Source organism: Bidens hawaiensis, unplaced genomic scaffold, assembly GCF_021521415.1.
Source record: "Bidens hawaiensis isolate Kalapana, Puna unplaced genomic scaffold, B.hawaiensis_p1.1 tig00009327_1, whole genome shotgun sequence".
Lineage (NCBI taxonomy): Eukaryota > Viridiplantae > Streptophyta > Magnoliopsida > Asterales > Asteraceae > Bidens > Bidens hawaiensis.
Genome location: NW_027491688.1, coordinates 209876 through 224178, shown reverse-complemented (window position 1 = coordinate 224178; position 14303 = coordinate 209876). Strand labels below are relative to the sequence as shown.

Genomic DNA, 14303 nt, shown 5'->3' with positions numbered 1-14303 from the left:
AATATAGGAAAAGCTCCATATTATTTGATCTCTCTTTGATCCAAAGTCTGCATACAACAATAGAGTTAAGTACTCTTAACATTTAAATACAAAACATTAGTACTTTTTAAACAGTGCGTAGGGTAAATTACTTCAGCATAGTATTTGAGACGGTAATATAAAATAACCCATTTGAGGCTGTATAATCCTTGAACATGAACTGATGAACATATTGTTATTGGCGTTAAGGGGGAAAATGGTGACTAATGGAGTTGGTATTTTCAGATCAGACAGATTGCAAGTTATGGCAGTTCAAGGGCATTTTTGGAATACTTCAAGTTGATTGTGGATTTCATAGATTCAAAAGTCAAGATTCTAACTTAGAGAATTTTCACAACATTATTATATATTGTCAAGGTTATACACAAAGAACTCTATAGACAGAAATCAAAGTTGCAAAGATTTATTCATTAGTTTAGTTTTGTGTATAACGTTTTCTCATACCTGCAAGAACTAAAGCATACAATTTATTTATAGAAATGTTTACAGCAGTAAACAAACATACAAATAACTCTAAACACAGGTAAAAGAAAAAAAGGCAACAAAATACAAATGCTGTAATAAAGCTTATTGCAACTAGACAAGAGCTGATGTGTTTATGGATATAGTTATCTAGACAAGTACTTGGTTCACAAGATGGATGGGAATGGGGTTGTAAACGATTTGATGTCTGATACATATATCGATCATTTGCCAACATGATACATATTCAGGGGCAAACGAGGGGCCAGAAGGACTTCTAATGGTGTTGATTTGCTGCCAGTTTGTCCCGGGCTTTCAGTCAAATCAAGTGGCTCATTTGATGGTTTGCTTATCACAAATTGTTGAATCATATTGGCTAATGTTAAAGGCACAACCTTTAAAACAAAGAAAATACCAGGGCACATTCTTCTGCCACTACCGAAAGGAAGCAACTCAAAACTTTTTCCTTTAAGATCAATATCCTTGTGAGTTGTCAAGAATCTTTCTGGTTTAAATTCTAATGGATCTGTCCATATATTTGGATCACGATGGATTTTCCAAATATTTACAAACAAGCGTGTGCCTTTTGGGATATTGTAGCCACTCACAGTGCAATCCTCCATAGACTCGCGAGGAATGGAGAGCGGTCCAGCCGGGTGCAAACGCATTGTTTCTTTGATAACGGCGTCAAGGTAAACTAAGTTCTTCAAGTCTGACTCCTCCACCAGTCTATCTCGTCCAACATGTTTATCAATTTCATCTTGGACAGCTTTTAATGCGTGTGGGTTATTAAGTAGTAAGGCTAAAGCCCATGTTAAAGTTACAGATGTGGTGTCCGAGCCAGCAATTATAAGTCCCTGCAGAATTGAAATTACCGCTAGTGTTATTGGATTTGATTATGAGCTACATGGCGTAAACTTAAGAAACGATGATAAAGTAATTAATTACCAGACTCGTTGCCTTGATAACTGTATCATGGTCAAATCCTGGAAAATCGTCTTCAGCGGCATCTTGAACAGTAGAAATCAGCACATCCATGAAGTGTTGGTCACCTTCTTGTTGTGTTGAGCTAGACTCCCTCTCTTCCTTTCGCCTCCTTAACCATCCTTCAACGATATCGTCAATTTCTGTACCTACCATTTTCATTTCTTTCTCATATCCTCCTAGGTCGAAACCATTTGTAAAGGGAAGGAAATCTGCCGCGACAAATGTGGTGAATAACTTAAAGAATTTCTTTACGACATTCTGAAATCTTACTGCTTCCGCATCCTTGTAGTGGAGCCTATGCCCTGATACAACCCTCATAAGAAGGTTAATTACCAAGTTCCCAAACAATTGTTGCATGTCCATCTTTACCATATCTGAACCTTCACTGTCTTTGTTCATACGCCATGTCTTGTAGATATCCTTTGCGGATGCTCTAAGTTCTGAAACTCGAACATTTCCAAGCATCTCAACTCTTGTATGAGAGAGAACCTCATGCATAATGATCTTGCGAACTTGTCTCCAGTAATCCCCATAGGGAGCAAGGGGGAACGCGCCATAGTTATAGGTCATGAACTCTACTGCCTTTGATTTGGGTCGAGTTGCAAAGGCCTTGTCGTTTGTGGTAAGGCACTCTTTAGCTACCGCCCCGCTACTGACAACCAAAGCCTGGTGAACACCAAGCTTGATGGTAAAGACAGGGCCATACTTTTCTGACATGTCACCTAAAACATGATGTGTTATCTTAGATCCACCTAGGTGGTGCATGTGGCCTATTATAGGCAGCGCACCCTTCGCTCGAGGTGCCGGTGGGGTATTCACTTGCTTTCCCCTCAAGATGCGCAACAGGAAAGTTGTTACAAAAACAATAAGAATGGACGCTAAAGCTGTTGAAAATGAGAGCATATTATGGAACTCCATGCCTTCTGTATGCAAAGAGAACTATGCGAGTGTTATACAATTAATAGCGGCCCTAATCCAGAGTATATATAGCTGAGCGATAGGTGTAGCTTTTTAAGGGGTTCAAATGATTGACCGGAGAAATTATAATAAACAATATTTTTTTCGTTGGTCATCTAGATATTGTCATGGTCACCGTTCAAAACAAAACATTACAAAGGAAATTGTCAACGTCATATTTATTGTTGTCAAAATTAATAATTTTCAAAGGTTAGAAGTCAGCGGCTGTTGTGTATTGAATTTTTTTTTTTAAATTTCTTTTATTTATATTTATTTATTATAATCATATTTATTATTATTATTATTATTTTCTTTTTTTCTATTTTATGGTTTTCATTGTTTTACGGTTTCACGGCTCACGGCTGTCTCATATATCATGCAATAAATGCGAGCGGTCTATCATATATCAGAACACTTTGGGATGTCCTCAAAAACAGATCATAACCGAAGTGAATGAACATTAGTCTTTCTATGAATTTTTAGCTAAAAGAATTAGAAAAACAAAACTTATAACCGGTACCCTACCCAAATTTTCATTCCGGCTAGAACACCCTTGTTCGAGCACCATTTCCTCACCGCTGTATTATCGACTAATTAAGTTTAGCGTTTGTCAACCAGTTTCCTATGAATTAACCCTACATTACCTTTAATGTGAACCATTTCTATGCAGATTCAAGCCAATGTGAAAAACAGACCAAAGGCTAAAAGACAATAGTGACATGACGTGTATGTGTGGTTTTTTATGTCTATTTATTTTATTTAACGATCCCACCACATAGCATGGGTCCTAAATACTAGTTAAAAAGGAAATTGGATTTTTAACTGTATATATGAAAACATTAATTACATTTTTGGATACAGTCAGATACTTAAAAACTAATTCCAACACTAAGCCAGTTTCTTGATTTGATGGTATTCATCGTTAGCAATTATGGTGCAACGATCCTTAATTTATATATTTAAATGATTTGTATCAATATGCACTAGACATTGCATTGTTCTGGCATCAACTAAATCTCATGTCTAACCAAACTCATTTCGTCGATTAAAGCCAATACACTACACTAAGCCCACACCGTTGGATCCTTGTGCGCGGGTCGAAGTGACAATAGTATCGATTCTAATCAAACCCACACATTGTCCAAACTGCTTAACTAGATTACTCAAGTTCAAGTTATAGACAAACGTAAATCATTATTTTTTTCTTTTATCAAAGATCAAAAACTAATTACGGTTTTAAACTTTGAAAAACATTATTAGAAAAATAATGAGGCGACTTTCTTTAATTTCCGGCCATCTACTTAGAATTGATCAAATGTGGTAAAACTTAACTAAAATTGGATCTAGATAGTCAACTCGAACTGATTTGACTTTAAAAATAAATAAAACATAATTCCTATATCTATAATATAAAAGAATGAATTTCATTTTTATAATTAACTAGGATATACGACCCCGCGCTTCGCTGCGGAGCCATTAAACCGAACAACAAAAAAAAACATACGTAAAAACGTTAAACCACGAACTTGTTGTAGTCGATGCGACATCAACATGTATCGGCTTACGACATCGAAACTAAACAAAAATAAATAAATCTGTAAATGCCACAATACGACATATTATCATGAGGAACAAAAAATATGAGCACGTTGCAGTTGCGAACCGACACAAATTCGGTTAGTATCGACAATATCAGCACAAATTGGTAAACATGAATTAGTAAGCCAAAAAAAATCATATATTAAAGGCGTGGTATCAAACGTCTAAACGCGGATATAAAAACATGTGACAACGGGATAATTTAAATCATGAAAAGTTTCAGTCATTTTAAAGATCAACCAACCATAACAAAAACGCAAGCAAAGTTTAAGAAAATTTTAACCAATAAATAAAACATGTAAATCTGACAATTGCCCAAGTTTAAGGTTTAGAAATATAGTTTGTTAAATATTATAAATAATTGAAACAAAAAAGCAAAATAAATGGAAAAAAAATAATTTGATAGTGTACCGATCTGACGATCTATACTATATTTTTAATAGTTACAACATATAAAAATTATAAATAATAAAATAAAAGTTAAGTACTAAAAAATTAAAACACCAACACATGTAAAAAAGTAGTGAACTTTAAAGAAAAAAGGAAAAAGAAAAAGTAAATAAATAGTAAATTGAATAGTAATTGTGTGAGGGAAAAAAATCCACTTTTTAATATATATAATAATGACCATCAGTTTTTATAATGTTTTAATATATAAAGTTGTGTCCTTTTCATTTATATTGATATTTACATATTTTGTTATAAATATTAAGAAACTCATGATACTTTACATATATATATATATATATATATATATATATATGTTTCTAAAATTTATTTTTTTGATAATTTACCATGTTTGAGTACTCTACGCTAGACTGGTTACTCGTACTTCCTTAGTAGATGGACTAGGGATCGCCTATTCTCTAATGGTGACTCTTGTGTTAGCTTTATGTATTTTATTAAATTGTAAGACTCGTACGTCATATGTTCATTTGTCAAATCGTTGTTTAGTTACGGATGATACAATTATGGAATGAGCAATTTTCAAAAATATTACTTTTAATATTTGATATGAATTAAGATTGTTATCATTATCATGTTTTTTAAAACATATGTTGACTGTTATTTAACCATTGAAATCATATTATTATAATATTATTTGAAAGAATAACATCTTACACTTTCAAGGACCTTGGTTATTAATTTATTACTAACTAGGTTATTGACATGTGTACGACACGAGCAGTAGTATAGAAATCGTCAAGTACACATATAATTTCAAACTTTAATATGTTTTTTGAGACGACAACGTGATTTGTAGTTGCAATTCATATTCATACGGAAAGAAGTACTGAAAAACATAAACTTATAAAAGTGAGATTACATAGTAGAATGTTATAAAATACCATTTTGAATTGCCTCACATCATATGTGGTTCCTTAAAACCAATTCATACAAATCAAATGCTTGATTAGCGGCCGACACATATAAACGTCACATCTTTCTTAAAGGCCTCAAGTTATAGTAAATGTACATTATAATTATTCAAAACTAAATTCTCAATTACATATTAAATCCCCTAAATTCTTTCATTTGCATGTATGATTTCTTCAAAGGCATACCAATACGTTAGTTGTCGTTAATCAAGTTAAACTAAAAATACAATGAAAACGTTGGTTGTCGTGTCACACCTCAACCTACGGCGGAAATGTCGGGGCGTGAGCCGATTGCTTACAGCTCTCAATGTACTATCATGCAATATTGGAAATTTCAATGTCTATTAAATTTAATTCAAATAAAACAAAGTATTCAATACAGTATCCAGAAAGACAAATAGTTCACCAAACAAAGATAAACCATAAAACAAATGTCTTGTTAATTTTCTCTATCTTTATTATTAAGTGATCTTCCAAAACTTGAAATAACTTCACATCACACGATGACCTGCATATGCGTAAAAAACAAAGTAGATTTGTTAACATAAGGTTGAGTGAGTAGCACACAAGTTTTAGTGTATATATACAATAGATAAATAAATACGCAACAAAGTCAAATGAGCTAAGCAGTTCAACCAATGAGTAAATAAATGACCTGTTGAAAAGCACGAAGCTATTACGACTGTCGTATGATCATACTATTCTTAGATAATGTTGGACCTCTCTGAATGCGGTTCACATAAAGCAAATAAGCACGTAACAAGTAAGGTACAAATCGTTAAACACAAGTGACAATAGTTGCAGTCTGTGTATTAAATAGTAGGGAAATAATTGTTAAACACATATGTCCCAAAAACAGTAAAAATAAGTAAAATAGGGGAATGTGGTACCTACCTTAATAGACGAGCAAAAGGAAATAAATAACAATAAGAATGACGATTCGCGGAAATCACGCATTGACGATAAAGCCTATAAAGGAAGATAGAATATGAATACGCTAAGTTAATGGACTAGATCGGATATGAGAGTTTGATAATTATTATAATATTTATTAAGTTAATATTGTATTATTAGCTCGTAAAATCCTTTTAAAAATATATCATAAATATATTATAATATTTTATTATATAAAAATACTACATAAGTAAAATACACCTCTTAAAAATGTTATTAGTTTGTCAAATTATATAAACACATTTATATATAAAGTTTTTCTTGTTGCATATATATATATATATATTAAACCATTAATATTAGTTTACGTGATATTATATATACGTATATATACATATATGTTTACATATACGTACATACACGGACGAAAGACGAGAAAAACACAAGTTCAATAATCGGGTTTTAATAAAATAATTTTATTTAATCATTATTATTATTAGGGGTGAGCAACTTAACCGCCATAATCGTTTAACCGAACCATAACTGACACAACCTTACCGGTTTTAACCGATAACCGACATAACTGGTGGGTCGGTTTAATGTATTTATAAAAACCGTCAAATACGGGTCGGTTTTGGCTAAAGATAATTCCAAAACCGTCATAACCGAACCGACCCATTTATTTAACCAACAATATGTTTGGGATTAACTTCCACCAAACATGTTGTTGGATTATATCACTGTGATGTTTTAATTCAACGTTAGTTATCAAATTAAGTTGAATTTCATTGTTGGATTATATAATGTTATTCTTTTTATGAATATTTGGTATTAATATTAACGATTATATACTTTGTTAGATTATTTCATGTTGTTTTTGTAATAATTGGTACCAAACTTTTAAGCCCAATTACATTTTTTTGGTTACGGTTAACCGACCCATAACCGATTCACTATAACCTACAAAACCGATTAACCATAACCGTCATAACGGGTCGGTTATGGTTATTGTTATCCATTAACCGATATATCGGTTATGGTTATGGGTTTGGCTTGAAACCGCCCCAAACCGACCCATGCACACCCCTAATTATTATTATACTTATTAAAGGATTTAAAAAGAAATAATAACAAAAATAACTAAAATTTCGGGGTGGCAGGGGGTCGAACCCGCGACCTGCCCCCTATGAACCAATGACTTACCCAGCTGGGCTACCAGCGACGTGCAAACTAAACCAGATCCTATTAAATATAAATAGAAGCAAAATAACCCAGATTTGATTATGAACCCTAATAGATTCAATTGGATTGAATCTGTAATTGTTAAACAAATAAGCCTTAGGGCTTTTGTTCATTACATGATCGCGATCTACATATAGTAAACAATTACCTCGTTAGATGATCGGAGTTGTGTAAATTTGATGCTACAGCTGACGGCCAAAGAAACTTATGAACGAGTGGTCAAAGGATGATAATAATCCAATTTATATAGGGCTTAGGACGGTTAGGTTTAGGAGATTCTACATACACTAAACAATTACCTCGTTAGATGATCGAAGTTGTGTAAATTTGATGCTACAGCTGACGACCAAAGAAACTTATGAACAAGTGGTCAAAGGATGATAATAATCCAATTTATATAGGGCTTAGGACGGTTAGGTTTAGGAGATCGTATCTTGTTAATTAATTAAATTATTACAAAAAATTTTGTGTTATACAAGATAAACAAGTGTCGGTTTGGTTAATAAGGTATAACAGATCATATACGATATACTTAACATGATTAATTCGTTTATTATGCCGAAATTACTACAACTAGGAGATACACAAGATCAATTACAACAAATACACGAACATTATGGTCCAAGAAATTGATAATTGAATCGAGTATTAACAAAAGGAATGTGGATTCGGGTTTGGGTATTGATATCCAGATTGTAATATGGATAATAACATAATTTACAATTAGGACCCTGGAGTTTGAGGATGGACACAATAAAGGGATTAAACTTCATATATTGGGTTAAAAGTGCTAAAACAAGAAAGCTAAAATATATTTTATATAAATAATTTAAGGAATAGTATATTAATAATTAATCTTCTCTATAAATGCAACTTTTAAGAAAATAACCCAAACTTCAAAGTGGGTCGGGTTTTAAGAAAAATATAAATTCGAAAACCCGAGTTGTTACATGTTGTTTTTCAAGTAAAACTAAAAATGTAATGAAAGCTGGGCAGACTGAGTTTGGTACCATACTAAATGCATATTTGTCAGCATTTTCGTGCTGCGGCGACATATTTTGTTGGTTCCATTTTTATATTACATTGAAGAGGCGTTGTTACAAAGTAGTTATTTGTAGCATGGCCAGTCATAGCTTGCACAAATTAAAAAAAATACATGTAGTATGATATCATTAGTAAATTTCAAATCCGGAAATAAAACCTAATAGATCATAATCGAACCTCTCAACATAATCAAAGACGACGTATCCAAAACACCTCCGTTGCATTGTGAGAAGTCATCTAATTCAGTCCTAATTCCATCTGCAAATAAAAGCATCAATTTATTAAGCAATCAACTAACACACATACACACAAACACACATACACACACAATTAAACCAATATTTGAAATTTGATCTACTACAGTTAGGAGAAACAGAGAAATCAATGTAGGATGCTCATATTATTCGGGTACAAGATATGTGCAAACTGAACTGCGTGTAAGAGTTATCGTAAAAATTACATTTAAATATCAAATAAACAATACATTAACTGTGGATATGAACTAATAGTATACTTGAATGGGGATGTGAATGGATTTTAAAACATAAACTCATTAACCAAAGAATTCTGTCAATGATGATTATCATTATTTAGCCATTAATAAAGCATGATATGAGTTATTTTCCCATAGTTAAGCAAGTATTAAGCCTCAAAGATTATTAAAAACAATATTTAAACTTATTCTCAAAAATTGTAGAAATAAAACCAAATGAATGAGATGTAGAAATTCTATAGGTGGCAGTGGGTCTACTCGGGTGTGTGTGTGTGTTATACCTCTAAAACGTCAAAATGGTCAATACTCAATTCTAAGAAACAAAATAACTTTGTAATCATATTTGATGTTAATTATGTATAAAAGAGTTTTAAGAATATTGAAAAAAAGTGTTTCGACTTAATCATGACCAAATAAAACATGTTGTGATAAAAAGCTGTTTCGTCCTATCAACATGATATGGGTGAAAATAGAATACGCCATTTCAAGATCAAATAAAAGGCTTACAAAAAATGTTATTTAAATGATCTTAATTGTCATGGTAATTATTCATAAAATATTTTTAAAAAAATGATTAAACAGAGTAAATGACCAACTTGATTTAGGCTATTTTAACGCATTACCCGCTCAACCCATAAAGTTTATTACTTTTGCACATACCTGTCTTCCTGCTTGGCCCAGAATCCATATCGCTCTCAGACTGCAGCTCAATATAGTTATAGGTTTCTTGCCGCTTTGCTATGTTTTTACGCTTAATGTTGGGTCTTCAACCAACAATTTACCTAATTGTCTTCCCTGAAAAATAAAACACTAACTCAAAATATCATATAAAACAATAAATACAATATTGTTAATATTTAGCTTTTATTTAACAGTAATTTATCCACCAAAAAAGTTCCCAAACAATAATATGCCCTGATACAACCCTCATAAGAAGGTTAATTACCAAGTTCCCAAACAATTGTTGAATGTCCATCTTTACCATATCTGAACCTTCACTGTCTTTGTTCATACGCCATGTCTTGTAGATATCCTTTGCGGATGCTCTAAGTTCTGAAACTCGAACATTTCCAAGCATCTCAACTCTTGTATGAGAGAGAACCTCATGCATAATGATCTTGCGAACTTGTCTCCAGTAATCCCCATAGGGAGCAAGGGGGAACGCGCCATAGTTATAGGTCATGAACTCTACTGCCTTTGATTTGGGTCGAGTTGCAAAGGCCTTGTCGTTTGTGGTAAGGCACTCTTTAGCTACCGCCCCGCTACTGACAACCAAAGCCTGGTGAACACTGAAGAGGTATGTACCCGCCTTAACACGGAGCAAGGCGGGTCAACCCACAAGAAGCTTGAAATCAAGACATTATGAAGGCACTAAGCCAAAACCTACGCGCATGGCGCATATCACACATGCTCAGGCATCATACGCCCAGGCACCACACATGCTCAGGCATCATATGCCCAGGCACACATATGCTCACGCATATCACATATGCGCGTGGCGCATCAGCGCGCGGCGCATATCACATCTGCGCATGAAACATCTGCGCGTGAGAATAAAGAGAAGACCTCGCGCATCCTCAGGATTGGCGCATATCACACATGCACATAATCAACCTCGTCCTTATCCAAATCAGGATTAGGGCAACCTTGATTGTGCACGTCAGACAACCTTCCAGAAGGTATCTTTTTAAGGAATAAGAATATGCTGATGTTGACAGAAGCCAAATGAAAGGTGGACAACTCAGCATGACACATGTGCTACCACGTGATTACAACCAATGAGAAAGCACCAGGTGTCCCAGAGGACACGTGGCGCAGAGCAATTGGAGGAGGCCAACAAGGCTGAGCCCAATCAGTGGAAACCCTAGCACTATAAATACAGCATCAACTCCACATTGATGGACACACATTCATACTCATTCATTGACATTCAATCACATTCAATCACATTGAAGCAGACAGTTACAGCCAGTAACATACAATCACATCAAATTATAGAGTATTCAGCTATTAAGCAATACTCTCAGAATTCCTTACTCTCACATATCATTATCTTCTCCACAAAATACTTATTCTCACACCGGAGGGTTACCCCAAAGAGGACCCCTCTGTCCCTTTCTGAGGGGTAAGTTGACGGTGCTGTTCATTTTGTAGGTGGAAGAACCCAGATCCAAGAGAAACCATCGGTGAAATAGTCTAATCATACCCGAGGAAAGTAGATCGTCTACCAGTGAGTCGATCCACGCTTCTTCATTGGCGCCATCCACTGTTACAACGAAAATCAGATCTCATCAGATCTATATATAAAAACAAAAATCATCACCATGGTTTCTGGCGTTCGTAACGTTGATCAAGTTCTGGAGGATATTGAACGTGAGGATGTTAACGAGGGACAACAGTTTCTGAGGGCGCAGCGTGATTCTACGCGCGCCACCAGTAACCGTCCTTTCATCACAACTCCTCATGGCCAGACTGAAACTCCTCCAGACGATCTTACGTTACAAAATCTTGCCGACGCGAAACAAAAAGGACCAATGGGTCCAGAAGATGAAACAAATGATCCGAACGAATGGCTCATAAACGAGCAGCGGCGTCTAATGGACAAGTACAATGAGATGGTCAAACAGAAAAAGCTAGCCGACTTAACACAAAGGCAAGCGTTTGATAAGCAAACTGTTCATGGAACAAAAAGGCCGCGCGCGCCGGAAGAAGGACATTCCGTTCACACTACACACACTGAGTTCAGTGATGAAGAAGTGCACAGCATGAGGAAGACGCGAGATACTCATGCAGGAGGCTCACAGCTCCGCGCGCCTGTGAACATGGCGCCTGGAGCCAGAGCCGATCTGGATCTGCAAATACCGTACAGCCCACCAGTTAGAGGGCAAGTGGACGTAACCACACCGTACAGACCAGCCATCTTGGTGAAACATTCAAAGTTCACTGAGCGCATCGCGAAGGCTCCCATCCAGCACAAAACCAAGATGCCAAGTCGTTTGGGCAAATATGACGGCACAACAGATCCAGACGATTTCTTGCAAGTTTTTTACAACACGGGAAACCTAGAGAGCTGGACGATGCCAACATGGTGTCACATGTTTGCTCGCTGCCTCACGGGCGCGGCGCGTGTTTGGTTCGAGAGCTTGCCGACTGGGCAAATCGATGGGTTCGAGGAACTGTTGGAAAAGTTCCAAGCCCACTTCGTACAGCAGCGCAGACACACGCGCGATCCTGATGACATCATGCACTGCGTGCGCAGGAATGATGAAACGATTGAAGACTACATCACTCGTTTCAATCAGGAGTCTCTGGCAATCGGAGGCATCACTGAGCAACTATTGCGCGTGGCCTTTATACAAGGCGCGCGCAGTGATCAACTCCGCCGAGCTCTCGTAAGCAGAGAGGGCATGCCCACCACGTGGGCCAAATTAATGGAAGCATCGCGAGTTTTCGCGAGAAATGAAAAACAAATTGCCCAAGATAGGGCAAGAGAAAGAGCGCATCAAGCTGAGTCACCGCGCAGCAAAGAAAAGAGGGGCAAACAGAACTCTGTATGGTCCAGGTTGCAACCAACCAGTTTTTCGACCGCAGAAAAGCAGGCGCAACCAAGCTCACCCCAGCCCCAAAAAGACGTTCGTAGTCGCGGGGAGGGTGACAAGAGGGAGGGCGGCAGAGATCCAAGCAGACCTCTGCCAAGAATATGGACTCCCCTCACCAAAACGCCTTCACAGGTGTTAAGCACGGAGAATGTCCAATTCAAAAGCCCCAAGCCACTACACTACAAGGGACCATCAGACAGTGGCAAGTACTGTGAATTTCACAAGTCCACAGGGCACAACACTGATGCATGCCACCACTTGAAGGATGCAATTGAAAAGGACGTGAAATCAGGCAAGCTGGCTCACCTGGTGAAAGACTCAAGACCAGAAAACGAACAACCAGGAGCCTCAGCCAGCAAAAAGTACAAAAGAATTTGTGTAGCCGAGGGAGGACGGCAAGGGCAAGTATCAAGAAAGAGAAGCGTGCAAATCCAAGGAGATTGGCGCGAGCAACAAGTCATCTTCCCAAAAATCAGGGGAGGCCCTTCAATTAGCAGTCCTTTGGTCATCACTACACACATTGCTCATTACGAAGTGTCAAAAGTCCTGGTGGACACTGGCAGCGAGTCAGACATCATGTATGAGCAATGTTTCAGGAAACTGGATCCGGCAGACCAGGCAAGGCTTGAAATTGTGAATGCCCCGATCTCGGGTGTTTCAAATGAAATCATTCATCCCCTAGGTCAAATACAATTTGAACTAACCATGGGGGATGAAAAACACAAGCGAGCCGAAGTTGTCAACTTCTTGGTCTTGCCCACCACTTCATGCCACAATATGATCTTGGGTAGGGAAACGATTGCCCAATTCAACGCCATACCGTCGCCAGCGCACGGCGCATTGGGGTTCCCAACACCAACGGGTGTAACTTTTGTATACCGGGATCATTTGTGCGCAGTGACAAGTACTCCGCGGGAGGGGAGAATGAAAACTCCAATGGCAGAAAACGCGCCAGAGGAATGGATTCTCAACCCAAAATTCCCGGAGCAGAAGATCACAATTGGCGCAACGATATCAGACGACACGAGGGTGAGAATGAAAAGATTGCTCACGGCATATATGTTGGTCTTCGCGTGGCAACACTCTGATATGACTGGGGTTCCGCGAGACCTGGCACAACATTCTCTCAACACCTTCAAGTCTGTAGAGCCAATTGCTCAAAAGAAGAGAGTCATGGGGGATGAAAAGGCGAGGGCCATGAATGAGCAGGTTGAGGATTTACTGCGCGCAAACATCATCCGCCCGATACGATACCAGACGTGGGTAGCCAATCCTGTGATGGTAAAGAAAAGTAACGGGTCGTGGAGGATGTGCATTGACTTCAAAGACCTCAACAAAGTGTGCCCAAAGGATTGTTACCCCCTCCCAAACATCGACGCAAAGGTGGACTCCGTGGCGCCATTCAAGCTAAAATGTTTTCTGGATGCCTACAAAGGCTATCACCAGATTCAAATGGCACCACAAGATGAGGACAAGACCGCCTTCAGAACCGACAAGGGTGTTTTTTGCTACACAAAAATGCCCTTTGGTTTGAAGAATGCGAGCGCCACCTACCAAAGACTTATGGATGCCGTTTTCAGCGAGCAAATCGGGAGAAACCTAGAAGTC

General features: G+C 37.2%; 2 protein-coding genes across 2 annotated transcripts; both read right to left on the bottom strand.

The window, feature by feature from the left end:
• Positions 1-628: 628 nt before the first annotated feature.
• Positions 629-2418, bottom strand: LOC143532007 (cytochrome P450 CYP82D47-like). The gene is made up of 2 exons (XM_077027168.1): positions 1450-2418; positions 629-1358 (listed from the first exon to the last, which is right to left on the bottom strand). Exons 1-2 carry the CDS (start codon positions 2404-2406, stop codon positions 726-728), a joined length of 1590 nt encoding a protein of 529 aa, XP_076883283.1. The 5' UTR covers positions 2407-2418; the 3' UTR covers positions 629-725.
• Positions 2419-8760: 6342 nt separating this feature from the next.
• LOC143531978 (strychnine-10-hydroxylase-like) lies at positions 8761-10279 on the bottom strand. Its single transcript, XM_077027147.1, has 3 exons — positions 10043-10279; positions 9879-9891; positions 8761-8861 (listed from the first exon to the last, which is right to left on the bottom strand). The coding sequence occupies exons 1-3, from the start codon at positions 10277-10279 to the stop codon at positions 8761-8763; spliced, it is 351 nt and encodes a 116-aa protein (XP_076883262.1).
• Between the last annotated feature and the right edge of the window lie 4024 nt (positions 10280-14303).